This window comes from Canis aureus, chromosome 9, assembly GCF_053574225.1.
Source record: "Canis aureus isolate CA01 chromosome 9, VMU_Caureus_v.1.0, whole genome shotgun sequence".
Taxonomy (NCBI): Eukaryota; Metazoa; Chordata; class Mammalia; order Carnivora; family Canidae; genus Canis; species Canis aureus.
Window position 1 is genome coordinate 41,022,529 of NC_135619.1, and position 15,315 is coordinate 41,037,843.

At 34.8% G+C, this 15,315-nt stretch overlaps 1 protein-coding gene across 1 annotated transcript in view; it reads right to left on the minus strand.

The window, feature by feature from the left end:
- The window catches only part of KCNH5 (potassium voltage-gated channel subfamily H member 5), a 275,213-nt gene that overhangs the window by 231,330 nt on the left and 28,568 nt on the right, over window positions 1-15,315 (minus strand). Inside the window, exons 3-4 of the mRNA XM_077909564.1 lie at window positions 8,054-8,160; window positions 4,234-4,362 (exon numbers count right to left, since the gene is read on the minus strand). Coding sequence (XP_077765690.1) covers window positions 4,234-4,362; window positions 8,054-8,160 — 236 coding nt within the window. The remainder of the gene's footprint in view (window positions 1-4,233; window positions 4,363-8,053; window positions 8,161-15,315) is intronic.

Below are 15,315 nucleotides of genomic sequence, written 5' to 3' on the forward strand. Positions count from 1 at the left end.
TAGCATATCAAAACTGAGAATGTACTATACTCTCCCTAACTTCAGCTGTGTCATGAAATCACTTAGAGAGACAATAATATTCATCAAATATAAACATAAATATATGGGATGCCTGGATGGCTCAGCAGTTGAGCATCTGCCTTTGGCTCAGGGCCTAACCCTGGATTCCTAGGATCGAGTCCCACATCGGGCTTCTTGCATGGAGCCTGCTTCTCTCACTCTGCCTAGGTCTCTGCCTCTCTCTCTCTCTCTCTCTCTCTCTTTTTCTGTGTCTCTCATGAATGAATAAATAAATAAATAAAAACTTTAAAATAAAATAAACATAAATGTTACTTAAGGGAAAAGACTTTGACATGAAAGCTTTTTATTTAGTATTGTTGTCATTCAACATGAAAGCATGAGAAATTCACCTGAAGAATATGTTAGGTCACAAATTATTTAACAATTATTTATCTTCTATTTAAAAACATATTACTTTAAGATATAGTCAGCTCTTAACTGTAGATTTTTCACAGATGTTCCTTACCAAGTTGAGGAAGTTCCTATCCATTCCTACTTTGCTAAGAATTCTTACCATGAATGGGTGCTGGGTTTTGTCAAAAGCTTGTTTTAATGTCAAGTGATATGATGATATGATCTTTCTTTTTTAGCCTGTTGAAATGGTAGATTACAGTGATTGATTTTTTTTCATGTTAAACCAGCTTTGCATATGCGGAATAGATACCAATTGGCTGTCATGTGGATTCAATTTTTGTTGATTATTTCTATATGAATATTCATGAAAAATACTGGTCTGTTCTAGCAATGTCTTTTTCTGATTTTGGTATTAGGGTAGTGCTAGTCTCATAGAATGAGTTAGGAGAGTTCTTTCTGCTTCTATTTTCTGAAAAAGACTGTAGATTTGCCAAAAATAAAAGCAAAAACATCCATACCAGGTGTTTCTTTGTTTTGTAAGTTTATTAATTATCGATTAAACTTTTTAATAGATGTAGGATGATTTAGGTTGTCTATTTCTCCTAGTGTGAGTTCTGGCAGTTTGTTTTTCAAAGGAGTGGTCCATTTCCACTAAATTATCGGTTCAGTGGCTATAGAGCTGATCAAAGTATTCCTCCATATGCTTTAATGTCCTTGGGATGAGTTGTGATGGCCCTTCTTTAACTTCTGATATTGGTAGTCAGCATCTTCTCCCTTTGTTCTGGGTTAACCTGGCTAGAGGTTTATTAACTTTGATGATCTTTTTAAAGAACCAGCTTGAGTTGTGGTGATTTTCTCTAATGTTTTCCTATTTTCTAGTTCATTGATTTCTGCTCTAAGGTTTCTTATTTCTTGTCTTCAGCTTGCTTTCACTTAAATTGCTCTTCTTTGTCTCCCCCTAAGGTAGAAGCTTAGGTGTTTAATTTTATATCTTTCTTCTCTTCTCACATATGCATTTAATGTTACATACATTTCACTTTAACCACGACTTTTGCTATGTGCCATAAATTCGATAATTTGTATTTTCAGTTGGTCAAAATATTTTTCTAATTTATCGTAAGGCTTCTTTGACCCATGAGCTATTTAGAAATGTGTTAATTTCTAAATATTTGGAGATTTCTTAGTTATCTTTCTGTGACTGATTTCTAGTTTAATTCCACTGTGATCTAAGAACATGCCTTTTAATATTTCTATTCTTTTAAATTGGTCAAAGTGTGTTTTATGGCCAGAATGTGATCTATCTATTGTATGTTCCAGTAAGCTTGAGAACACATATTCTGTTGCTATTGGATGGAGCACCTGGAATTTTAAAACAAATAAACAAGCATTAAACCTAAATACTATTAGAAGACTGTTCTATTTTTTAAAACAGCAGTTAAATTCATCCTAAACTTTCTAAATACTGGGTCTGTGAGTAAAGGTACAGGAACAGGTAGAATGAACCCAAAAGTGAATATTTGATCTTCTAGGAGATGATTTAATATACACATTTTCAGAAACATTCACAAATAAATTGTTCCATGTTATACTTTAAATGGTTTGCACATTATAAAATTTTCCTCTTACAATTTGATGCTAACCAAAAACTGACCAACTATAACATATGTGAATTCATATGCAAGAAATAAACATACAAAATTTTTCTGTAATTATGATTACAGTTGCAAAAATTAAACTTTTGTGCCATTTTCTTTAAAAGAGGTAAAAGGCAATGCCAAATGTAAAGAGGAAGATTTCATTTTTGGTCTCCTAAGAAATTATTAAAAATAACATGTCCCAAAATCTAAGAGTATTTGAAATTCTTCATTTATCAGACACCAGTTTTAATTTTTTTAATTTTTTAATTCAATTAATTAACATATAATGTATTATTAGTTCCACAGGTAGAGGTCAGCGATTCAGCAGACCTTTACAATTCCCAGTGCTCATTATACCACGTGCCCTCCTTAATGCCCATCACCCAGTTACCCCGTCCCCCCATCACCCTCCCCTCCAGGGACTCTCAGTTTGTTTCCTATGATTAAGAGTCTCCTATGGTTTTGTCTCCCTTTCTGATTTCATCTTGTTTTTTATTTCTTCTCTTTCCTCTATGATCCTCTGTTTTGTTTCTTAAATTCCACATATTAGAGAGATCATGTGATAATTGTCTTTCTCTGATTAACTTATTTTGCTTAGCATAATACCCTCTATTTTCATCCACAATATTGTAAATGGCAAAATTTCATTTCTTTGATGGCTGAGTAGTATTCCATCATATATATATATATATATATATATATATATGTGTGTGTGTGTGTGTGTATACCACATCTTCTTTATTCATTCATCCAAACACCAGTTTTTAATTTAAACGTAATTGGAGAGAATAAAATGAGAGTAAATTATATGGAAAAGGAGATAAAAGCATATCCCACTGACTACTGCTTTCTATAACTCTCTTCCTTAATATTAAAGTCAATGGGCAGCCCCAGTGGCACAGCAGTTTAGCACTGCCGGCAGCCCAGGGTGTGATCATGGAGACCCAGGATTGAGTCCCACATTGGGCTCCCTGCATGGAGCCTGCTTCTCCTTCTGCTTGTGTATTTGCCTCTCTCTCTCTCTCTCTCTCTCTCTCTGTGTGTGTGTGTGTGTGTGTCTCATGAATAAATAAATAAAATCTTAAAAATAAATAAATAAAATAAAGTCAGTAAGACTGTAGTCAGGATTTTGCCAACCACTCTCTCTCTCTTTTTTTTTTAAGATTTTATTTATTCATTCATGAGAGACAGAGAGGGAGGCAGAGACACAGGGAGAAGCAAGCTCCCTGCTGATCAGGGAGCCCGATGTGGGATTCAATCCCAGGACCAGGATCATGACTTGAACTGAAGGCAGACGCTTAACCAACTGAGCCACCCAGGCACCCAGCCAACCACTCTCTTGATAACAAAATTATTCTTCACATAATCTAACAGCATCTACACAAGAGAATCTATAATAGCTGAATAATTAAAGGGTGAAAAGTAATCTGAAAAAGTCAACTAACCTACCTCTAATCAATCCAACAAAATTCAATCAACTGATCAACTGTGCTGTAAAGACACTTCACCCAAAACCATCTCATACATTGTTATATTTTGTGTTTCTAAAGCTCATCCTGGTAGAAGTTGTCAAAACTCCCATTTTATTGATTCTAAATTAATAATGCTGTATGACATTTCTTCCTTGTGTCTTATTCCAATTCCTCTTACTATAATTTAAGTTAACCAACTATTATTTCTACTTTGGATAGCCATGCTATTTCCATTCAAATAATATAACTGAATAAAATGGATTCTGGATAATATCTAGCATGAATGTAGAGCAAAAGAAGTACTACATAGTAAAATTTTGTTTTCCAGTTCAACCTATGTATTTTCTTAAATAATAATATATTTAATTGACAGCTTAATGCTTAAGTGTGGCCATATCTCTGAAAGTTACCTTTTGTTGGGGCACCTGGGTGGCTCAGTCAGTTAAAGTGATCAACTCTTGATCTCAGCTCAGGTCATGATTCCAGACTCATGAGATCAAGCCCTGTGACAGCTCCACACTGGGCATGGAGACTGCTTAGGAATCTCTCTCTCCCTCTCCCCCTCCCCCTGCTCTCTCTCTCAAAAAAGAAAGAGAAAAGAAAAGAAAAGAAAAGAAAAGAAAAGAAAAGAAAAGAAAGAAAAAAGAAAAGAAAAGAAAAGAAAAGAAAAGAAAAGAAAAGAAAAGAAAAAAGAAAAGAAAAGAAATTACCTTTTGTTGAATCATCTTCTATTGGCTGTTTGAACAAAGTAATATCCTTGAAAGTACATAGGAACAAGACTACTTTTTCATGTTCATTTCTTATTGGTGCAATTTGCATATAAAACCAAACAGGGGTTCCTGTAAGAGACAGAAAGAACAACAGAGTGTGACATAGCCACAGCAATGATTTGTTCTCCTGCATTCCCTTTCTTTAAGTTGCCAACTGCTATGCCAGGAACCAACATCAAAACAACAGTATTTTCATTGCTTTCAGAATTTAAAAAAAAACTCTTTTTTTTTATCAATTACCAGTTACTCAAATATTAATAAACATTTTTCAACCCAAAATATCAAAATGTGTAAGTAAAGCTGAGGGTAACATTTCACAGGAGCACAATAATGCAGGAGCACAAGGGGAGTGTCACTACTTAAGTAACACCAGCATTGCCTTTAGGTCTATGTCCCTACACCTCTGCTGCTCTCACCAACTTCTGTTTTGTAATTTCACCATGCACGACCACTCCTACATGCTGCTCTCTTCTTGCCACTGTGAGAAATGTTTCCTATTGACTTCAACAGCAGTCCCCTGATGCTCTGATAAGCATTCCTCTTGGAAGAACATTTGAAATCACTATTCCTACCTCAAGGCTCTCTCATCAGTCAGAGTTATAAGACAGCTCTATACCTTTGACAGCACCCTCACATCAGAGAGAGGATGTCAGCAACATTTGATGTCTGCTCTACACAGGGCTACCTGAAGCTTTTAAGGCAATCTTATGGGGGGAAAAAAAAAAGATGTGTCCCCAGATCTTGAGATTCTCAGGTATCTTTGTGAGCCAGCCACTGCTTCCTATCTTCTTCACTCAAAGAAGGAGACCTGACTCTGTCACTATGTTCTTTAAACAATGGCTCCTGCAGACTCCAGAAAACAGAGTTTCAGAGCACTTAAGGCTTTGGATTTGGACAAATCAGGAACTGGCATTATTTCAAACAATAAATATTTGAAGACACAGAAATGCCTTCAAAGGAGTAATTATCCATTAAACGATAAAACACTGAAGGAATGTTCCATCAGAATCAAAAAGACACATTTTCCATTATATTCTTTCCAAGCCATAGTGCAGTAAAACCTCTCCAAATTTTCTTTCTTAAAGACATAAAGGCTTTTGTTAGGTTTGGGATTTGGGGAGTGAAATATGCAGCTATTAATAGTCTCTACGTGAGAGTTGATAGCCTGTTAGTGGTGCAGTGAAAATCAAATTAGAAAAACCTTCATACCTTTGGCCGCCCCCCCCCCCCAAAAAAAATCACAGAATAATATCACCACAACGAGGAATTTGTCATCTAGACAAAAAGAGATGGCTTAACTACCAAGTTCAAGAAGTCAGAGAATTAGAAGAGGTGTTTATGGAATCTTCCGTTCTGACAACCACAACCTTTTCAACCCTGGGGCTTATGAAAACAGGGCCCTTTCCAAAATGATCATTGGGTGAAACAAGGATCTCAAAAACCATCACACAATATACCAGAGAGGCCTGTTCTTTGTTTTCTGCTCCTTATTCTACACAATGTACCAAAGAACTGTGAATGATATATGCAGTTTTACAAATCACCAGATACGCAGGCTAGCAGATACATGGCCGATGGCTGTTCCAACACAGTGAGTTTGAGGCAGCAGGATCATAAACAGAGAAAGGGGCATTAAAAATAAGTCATTTTCCAAGTTCTGTTAAAAATCTGAACAGAAAGAGATGATGTTATGTTTCACGCCTTCTACGCCTTTTCACATTTTAGCAGAGTCAGGGCTGTTTTTAAAACTGCTTTCAGATATCAAGGTAGATTTTTTTTTCAAGTTGAGTTACAGGACCAGACTCCCCAAGTAGACAGAGTATTTATATTTACTGAGTGGCTGGCATAATATCCATATTCCGGGTTGAGGGTTCAAGGAAGCAGAAAGTCTGAGAGGGTTAGGCAGAGAGGTCAGTTGTAGATGGAAACTCAGGGCAGTGCCTTGGCATTGATTATCTGGGGCAGCCCAGGCTATCACAGGTGTGCCTTTGTGCAGACAGAAAGATCCATTTAAATCATCACCCCAGAACTACTGTTTCCTCCTCAACAATAGAAACAGTTCTCTGCTAATCAGAGCAAAGGACCTTAAAAATAGAGCCTACAAGCTGAAGTGTCAATGATGACACATGTTAAATCAATCCCTCCATTTGCAAAATGCTATTTAACCTAATTACTTAATGGAAGTGTTAGGAAGACTTGGCATTCAGGCATTCCCAAAACATTTATCTACAGACATGTGAATTTCTCTACCTAACATTTTAAAAAGTTACAAGAACATACTTTTTTTAGTTGATATTCAAGAACCTTCAGGTAACAATTTATAAGATTTTTTTAAAGCTCCTTTAATTGTAGTAGAACTCCACTAAAATGCATAAATGATATCTATCCTTCATATTAATGAAAAAACTCAATGCAAGTAAGAAAATTTCAAAACATTAAAATAATGCAAAATACTACCTTGGAAGAAAACTTCTGGAAATGTAAAATGCAAGTTTTCATTAACATGAGTTAAAGGATTTAAGGAAAACAGAATCTCCACAAAGCTATTTTTGAGAAACTCAGAAACTATGAACTTAGATCTCTTGCTTTAAAATCAGGCAAAGATTTGTTTATTCTTAGTTTCAGAATGTAATGACTTTAGTAATATGGAATAGCCTTAAATTATTTGCTAAACTCCAGGCACATATCTAAGTCATTAAAAGAATAACAACCCTATATGAAAAGGATAGGAGTCTTAACATATAAGTCTTACTAAAAATTATCAGTATGTATCTGGAGCTCATGAAAGAGACCCAGAGGGTCTCAAGCTTGACTTTTCTCTGGTAAAGGACAGAGAAGATCATTCAGAATGGATTGTTTGCTAGGTGACAAGCCAACAGACATTTGGCTATGACTAAAGAGAAAGACCTCTTTGGCCTTGATTCTAAAATGAAAGATAGGGGTGGCCCAGTCAGTTAAGCATCTGCCTTCCGCTATGCTCATGATTCCAGTGTCATAGGATTAAGCCCTGTGTTGGGCTTCCTGTTCAGCAGGGAGTCTGTTTCCTCCACCCTCTTGTCCTTGTGCTCTCTCTCTCTCTCTCTCTCTCTTTCAAATAAATAAATCTTAAAAAAAAAAAAAAAAGATAAAATGATAAGACATCCCATAGGTAAAAACCACTAAAGACCAATGCTCCCATTACCAAGTGCACTAATTTTAAAGCAATGCCTGTGGTTGTGATTATCCCTTTGATGGTCTATTAATAAAAAGAGAAACCTAAGTTCAGTTCTAAATATTTTATAGTGAATAAATGTTTGAGTAAGATGGAGAGGATGAATTATGCTGTAAAAAATCCAACTAGCTCTGAAATGGAGCAAGTGCTTCCTGTTGAAGCTAAAATGCTTCCCTAAATGAGGAAGAATTTAATAACCATCAATTTCCACTAAAGATAATAATTGCTTTTGGGTTACCTGGGTAGCATAGTCGCTTGAGTCTGACTCCTGATTTCAGCTCAGGTCGTGATCTAAGGGGTCATGAGATCGAGCTCCATGTTGGCTTCCATGCTTAGTGGGTGTCTATATTGCCCTGCTATTCCTCAAAAGGTTGCTTTTATAAGTGGAATCATTTATTAGTTTTGCTATCTAATTTTATCAGCACCCCCTGCCTTTGCAAGATAAGGAACAAAGTTTGATATTCTCTCTACATTGTAGCTCAACTACCACTAGCCAAAACATAGTATTAATCAGAGTTGACAAATCTTATTGATAATTTAAATACATACTGTTTTTCTTGTATAGAAGAACTTCAAAGCAGTTTGATTCGTAGTTGTCAAAAGTCTGTCTGACTTTCTCAATGGTCTTCTTGTCAGTCAATTCTCCATACATAAAACTGGGAAAAAACAAACAATATATTTCAGTTTGCTTTTCAAATGCTTACATAAAACCATGTTGCTGTCTCTTTTGATTGAGTATTCAAATTTAGTTATAAAATTAAATGTTGCTCCCACAAAATATACTAAATTAATGAAACGATGTTTTAATCATGATTCCTAAACTTTTTGCTAAAAGCTCGGTTTAGAAGTTATTTCAAACATATATATGTTTGAACATATATATATATAGAGAGAGAGAGAGAGAAAGAGAGAGAGACATCAATTTACATACTTCCTATAGGCATGAATTTTAGTTACTATGGTTTAGTTAACACCAGTTTCCAATAGCACAGTTCGAATTTCATTTATAATATATTAACAGTAAATAACTGCATAAAGTATGAACTTTGCTGTTAGCTCCTCAGCCTACAAATCACTAGTAAATAATAGATACACATCACAGTAACCAATAACATCACTTCTTTCAAAGCCACTCTGTCTTGGTCACAGTGCATCTGTTACTCAGTCCATGCATAGACTCAAAGCTGTAGTTGTGTTGCCTCCTTGGCTCTCAGCAATAAACCCACATGACATTTTACAAAACTGGATAACTAAAAGAAGGAATTAGCCATCAAAGATTAAAGTCCCGCAAAGAAATAAAAAATGATAATGCTGGAAGGGATGTTCAAATTGAACATAAATGAAGGTATAGATGAAACACGTAACTATGGGAATATTAACACTGCTGTCATTTGAGAGACTCTAGATATGCAGCCAGAGGAACTTAGAGAGGTAAACTTATCAACATAAACCAGTAAAGTGATTATGACAAGGAGGATCAAGGTTTCCCAGAGGAAGTGATGCCAGTAAAAAAAAGTTTCACGTTAAAAAAGCCATAGGAGAAGTTCACAATAGCGAGAGTACAGGAATAAAAGAGTTGTGGTTGATGCAGACTTAAGAAGGAGTAGGAACATCTAAGAGGGGGAAAAAATGCTCTCTTCATGTCATGCTATATTATGAAAAGGCAAGTATAATTCAAATGACTTGTAACAGTTTTTAACAAAGAAATGCTTTCTCAATGTTTAAGTGCTAAATCACAGTGTGCTAAATATGAGTTTTATTATTATTTGCCTTTCTCTGCATTTATGGCCAAGAGTAAGAGAGGTTTTAATGTCTTGATAGACATTGTTAAAGGTCACAGAATAATCATAAATTTTTCCAGAGTTTTAAGTTCACATTGCATGCTTTCATCTTGCATGGTCTTTTTTTATCCTCCCACACACAAGGAAGTGTGAAGAGTCCATATTACACATATAATGCATCCATATTCTTATCAGTTATGAGGATTTCTTAAGATGGTGCAGGTATGGCTAATGGGAGAAAAATAATGCTGAGAAATTGAGGAAGACATACACTGCTGCCAAGGGTAAGGGAACATATAAAACATTGATTAAAGAATGAGATTTTACATGCCACAAAAATTTCCCAACGTTTGAAATTACCTGTTTTTCTAAGAAAACATCACCAAAAGTCTGATAATCTACAAAACAGAACTCAATCAAGGACTATAAGCCTCTAAAACTCTATTCTTGATGCTTTCACAATCATCAATTGTGCATCTGGTATTAGATACATAGTTCTATTGGCTAGCATAAGTGTTCAGAACCTTTTTCCCACTAGAAAAGAAGATGTGCCACTGCTAGATAACTTGAATAAGTTTTTGAAGGTTCAAGTATATCTTAGTTATTGTTTTTCTTCCACTTTCAGTGAGTTCACATAACGGCCAGAAGCTAATCCAAATGAGGTAGAGCCTAAAGCTCATACATGCTTAGGGGCTCTTTTTAGAGAAAATAATATAAAATTATAAAACAAAATTAGGTACAGAGCTTTGGAAGACATCCACTCAAGTGAGGGCCCCTGAAGATTAAGATTCATTACCTTCATGGGACATCTACCCCTGATTGTATCAATCTAGAAAATATACAACAGGAAGGGTATAGTTGATAGCAAAATCCAAAAAATCTAGAGGATTCAACATTAATGCCATATCACAGCCAGAAATTACAGAGTCATGGTCCATCTTATGATAACACTAAACATAAGCAACTAGAACTCTAGAAACTAAGAAATGAAAGAAAATAGTTTGCCAAAGACTGCCCAATCTGCATTACAATATTTCTTTTATTTAAAAAAAAAAAGAAAATTTTCATTGTCATTATAACAGTAAATTAAGAAAAAGAATCTCAGAATTAAATGACAGATTCTAATTCCATAATCTCAGAGCCAGACTCACAGAGGAAGCCTCCAAGCCTACCTGTAAGACAGCACTGAAAAGCCATTGCTTCTGCCAAAGCCTGAACTCCAGAGCTCATGAGTGTCTCATGAAAATCTCTTGAAGGAATTACACTGAAACTAGAATTACTCAGTTAAAGGCACCTTTCTTGCCCTCCAAAAAATAATACACTATTTTAATACTGTTCATATTTTTTACAGACAGGTGAACTTTTTAAATCAACTAGTTTTTTTTAATTGACTTATTTTTAATCTAAAGAGTCTCTACTATAAAATATTAAAAACAGGAAAAAAAGGTTAAGATAAAGGCAATTAAGCTAACTAAATGTTTCAAACTTAAAAAGAAAGAAAAGAAAAACCATTTTACTCCTGTTAGTAAATGTCAGGTTCTATGGTTCAATAAACTAAAACACAATATCCACAAATAGCCAACAGAAAAACATTTAAAAAAAGAAAGCATCTATAATACAACAAGCAATTAAGATAAAATTTTTGAAAAATTAACTCTAATAGGAATCAAAAATAAGTTACAACTTAAATTAAAAAACTGTCTTGGAAATTGATATAATAATACCACCTAATAAAAAATACAACAAAAGCCTCAGTGAAAATTCTAAAGAGAAGATAAAAATAAGCAACTTTTCAAATAAGCTCTAAAAATTCTATAATTTTTCTTCACTAATTTAACCCTCTCAATAGTAAAATTACCTGTCCTAACAGAAGCACTTCAAGAAAAAAAAATAATCCCAGATTATTACAATCTGACTACTTTCTTAAAAATTACTTTTATTTCTTACATTGTTTCACTCATATTCTTCATTTTAAGTTTATTAAACCGAATATATGGGACAGAACACATATCTGAAGTGGTAAAATGCAGCAATTAATAAAAAATATTTCAAAATGAACTATAAAGGATGTCTAAAATGTATTATCCATCCTTCCAATGAAAGTATTTCTATCTGAAGTTGTCTAAACCATACTAAGTCAATGCTTCCACATAGTCTATGAGAATGGCACATTTGTTGGTTTGCTCAGCTGTTTTACATGTAAATGTTGAGTGTCTTTATCAGCAGCCTGTCTCCAGATGGCTGAGGCTCAAAGTAGTCTCTGAATGGTTAACGGAATTTGAAGGAAAGTAGGATTTAGAAATGGTGATCATCAGGCTTTAGAAACCATATACCTATATAGTAATTTTACACATTTTTTATGTATACCCTCCAGAAATATATAACAGGAAGATAAAAAAATTTTTGGAACTTCAAATTGCTTAGACAGAATGCAAGCTCCCCTTAGAGTAACTGTAAATGACTTCTACAACAGCACTGTTATCTTATTGGAAAGAAAATAAAATTAGATATTCAGAAGCTATCTATCCCGACTATAATATTGAGTGGTCATAATATAACAGAAGACCACCGCACCTCTTATCAACTGCATAATTCATGGGCAAGACATATAATTGCTTTGACTCTCAGTTTTCTGATACATAAAATAATAATAATGTTCATATACTTCAGAGGGTAAAGGCTTTAAAAAGATAATGCACATTAAGTCACAAATTATAATGTGTTCTACAATGGCTGAATTATGACTGAATGCTTCTTATGGGTGAGGTTGGAAGAAAGCCCCTTCAGCCTCAACCCCACTACTCTCCAGCTCTACAATTCTAGAACAGGGGTTGGGCCATGCTTGCTAATACGCAGGGTCACTGTGCCTTAAAGGGATACATACATCATTTTGTGTGTCTTCTTTCTTTATGAGCCCATGAGGTTGGAGCACAAATCCATTCCAGGCCTGCTCCTGAATATTCTGGCCACTTTTCTTACCACACAACTACAACTGGTGGTAAAATCTGGTCTTGGGAATAGAGGAGAAGTTTTCCTAAGGCCTGGCCCAAGCTGAATCCAGCTTGCCTGAGCATTGGGCAGTATACCTTTCATGTATTTTCTGCCCTAGAAAATTTCTAAGGACAAGTGGCCTTGGTTGATAGCAGGATTTACTTATTCTTGGATCCCTTGTTCTACCAATGAAATCTTACAAACAAGCCTCATTATGATACCTACACCAGCAAGGATGCCTATAAATGTTGATGGATTTCCAAGAGAGAAAGGAACCTTACAAACAAAAAAATATATATAACCTATTCATGAGTTCTGCCAATCTATCTTGCTAATGGTCAACAATGATCCTGGACTAAAACACCAAATTCAGTCACTGCAAAAAGAATAATATTATCTATAGGCTGTAATTCATGGCTTCGCAAATGCTTCATCACAGAAACCACACAGATTGACTTAATGTAGTTGGTAAATGTGGTCTCTCACTCAGAATCAGCCACAAGAATAAAATTATCACAAAAGTTAATGGGAGAATGGGCTCAAACCTATAGTTAAATGATTAAATAAGAAGCCTGAAGGAAGGGGAGGAGTAAGGAGGAAAATTTACAAACAAATACAGCTTTCAAAATCTGAAACAGGTAATTTTGGAATAAATCAAAGCATTACTTTATACAGTGAATTGTAACCAAAGGTTTCACAACCCATTAATTTATATGAGCTTAAAAGGTTTTAGATAGAGTCATAAATGGTAGATCCATGGCATGTAATTAATGGAAACCAGGGAGAGCACTGGACATCTCTAACCTTTGGAATGTAACGTCACTGAGGCACCTCTGCTCTCCAACACTTCTCCCAGCCACTGTGTGAAGCAGAGCCCTCAGCCAAATGGAACCAAACTGACATCCATCATGTGTAATGTGCTCTTGCTGGCTGAGATGACCCTGTGTTAATAAAACTACTTGTGAAATACATCCAATAAAATGTCTCTTAATTGCTTCATTGTCTAATTTGATGGCTTGGGTAAAGGAATATTAATGAGCCTCCCAGAAAAAATATATATATATTTGAAAGCATCTACATACTGCAATCTTCCCTACCTATATTATTGCTCTTCTTGCACATGTAAAAAAACAAACAAAAGCAAACAAAAAAACAGAAGGAACTTTTTGAAATCTCAGGTTAATGAAAGGTAAAATGCTGAAGTGTTTTTCAGCCAACCTATGATAAGGATGTCTTGATGTCTAGAATGTCAGGACATCCTGTGGAGGGGCGGGGTCATGAGATAAGATCAGATACTTTTAAATGGCATCCCCCCAAAACCTACAAGCTTTTTTAACTATGCAACACATTTTGTGTCCTTCAATAAATTGCAAAACAGTCCACACACTTGGAAACATAATTATTAGACAATAAAATGGACTAGATTTGAAATTCCTACCATTCCTGAGGTGTCATTAGAATATTTTTCTGAAATTTTAGCCAAAACAAAAATATGATGGTACCTAGCACACATCACATTTTTTAAAATAGAAAAGGTGGGGTGGCTCAGTTGGTTAAGTGTCCTACTCCTGATTTCAGCTCAGGGTCCTGGGACTAAGCCCCAAGTCTGGCTCCATGGTCAGCGTGGAGTCTGCTTGTCCCTTCCCCTCTGCTCCTCCTGCTGCATACACATGTACTCTTTCTCTCTCTCTCAAATAAATACATAAATAAAATCTTCAAAAAAATAGAAATGTATACACTATTATGAAGTACAAGGATGCAGGACAACAATAACACTCCCTCATGTCTGCTAGGAGTGGAAACAGAAAGGTACTCTGGACAGAAATCTGGTAGCAGTTAATCTACAAATTCTGCACACATTATACTATCCAGCAATCCTATTTCTAGGTATAGAGACAGACAATTTTTCACATGGGGCCACAAGAAGATGTGATTAAGGTTATTTGTGGTTGAACAGAGCAAAGTGTCAGAAGTTGCAGCTCACAACTACTAGAATGGATAATAAAATAGAAGGCTGTGAAGACACCGGAGCACTATACAATGTCAGACATAATGAAATAGATTATCATATGGCAATGTAAAAACATCTCAAAAACATAATAATTTTGAGTAAAACCAGTAAGAAACTATCAATCTTACCACATGGTATGAATTATGTAGATTTTAAAAAGAAACACAAAGTAACATCATTTCAAGGATACAGGCCTTTAATAAACAAATGGAGGATCGATTAGTAAGACATGAAATAAACATACTAAAAGGAATAACTATGCAAAGGAAGGGGGAGGGAACGAAGGGGAAAAGAAATAAAGACAAGAAAAAGAAATAAAATAAAATGAGACTTTGCCCAGAGGGATCATAGTGCTATTGGGACAAACTGAGGAGAATGTTTAATTCAATTCCATGCACCTGGTCTAATGGGAGACCGATTGGGAAGTGCAAAGAAGGAACAAGGAAATGGAAGAACTAAATATTAGCCTTTTGATAATGTAAAATCACAAATTAATATTTTTCATGTTCCTGAACAACTCATATTTGAGTACTTTAAATATAGAACATTAATTTTTATTGGTTACTATTCTAATCTATCTATGCAAGTTGCATAAAAAGATGCGGTTTTTTTTTTTTTAGCATATAAAATGTCATACTGCTTCCTCACAAACTGATGTTCACTGATTTGTAGTTTCTAATGTTAGGCTTGCCTAAAACTTTTCATTATTAAAATCAGTAAAATTCTTTGAATTATTTGTAAGGCTATCCTCAGTGTCAAATTAGTTATCTCCAACTAGAATTCTGGTGATTTCAAACTTTATAATAACTCTTAGCTTTAATAATGCATTTCTATATGTGTATATAATTTTTTCTTTCCTTCTTGTTTCCATGTCCGTGATATTCAAAGGTTTTTATAGATTTATAAAGGAAATAGAAAAAAGCCATATGTAAAAAAAATCAGAATACCATAATGCAGAACTGTTTTGTTTTTTTTTTGTTTTTTTTTTTGGTTGGTTGGTTGATTGATTTTTTTTTTTTCTTAAAAAA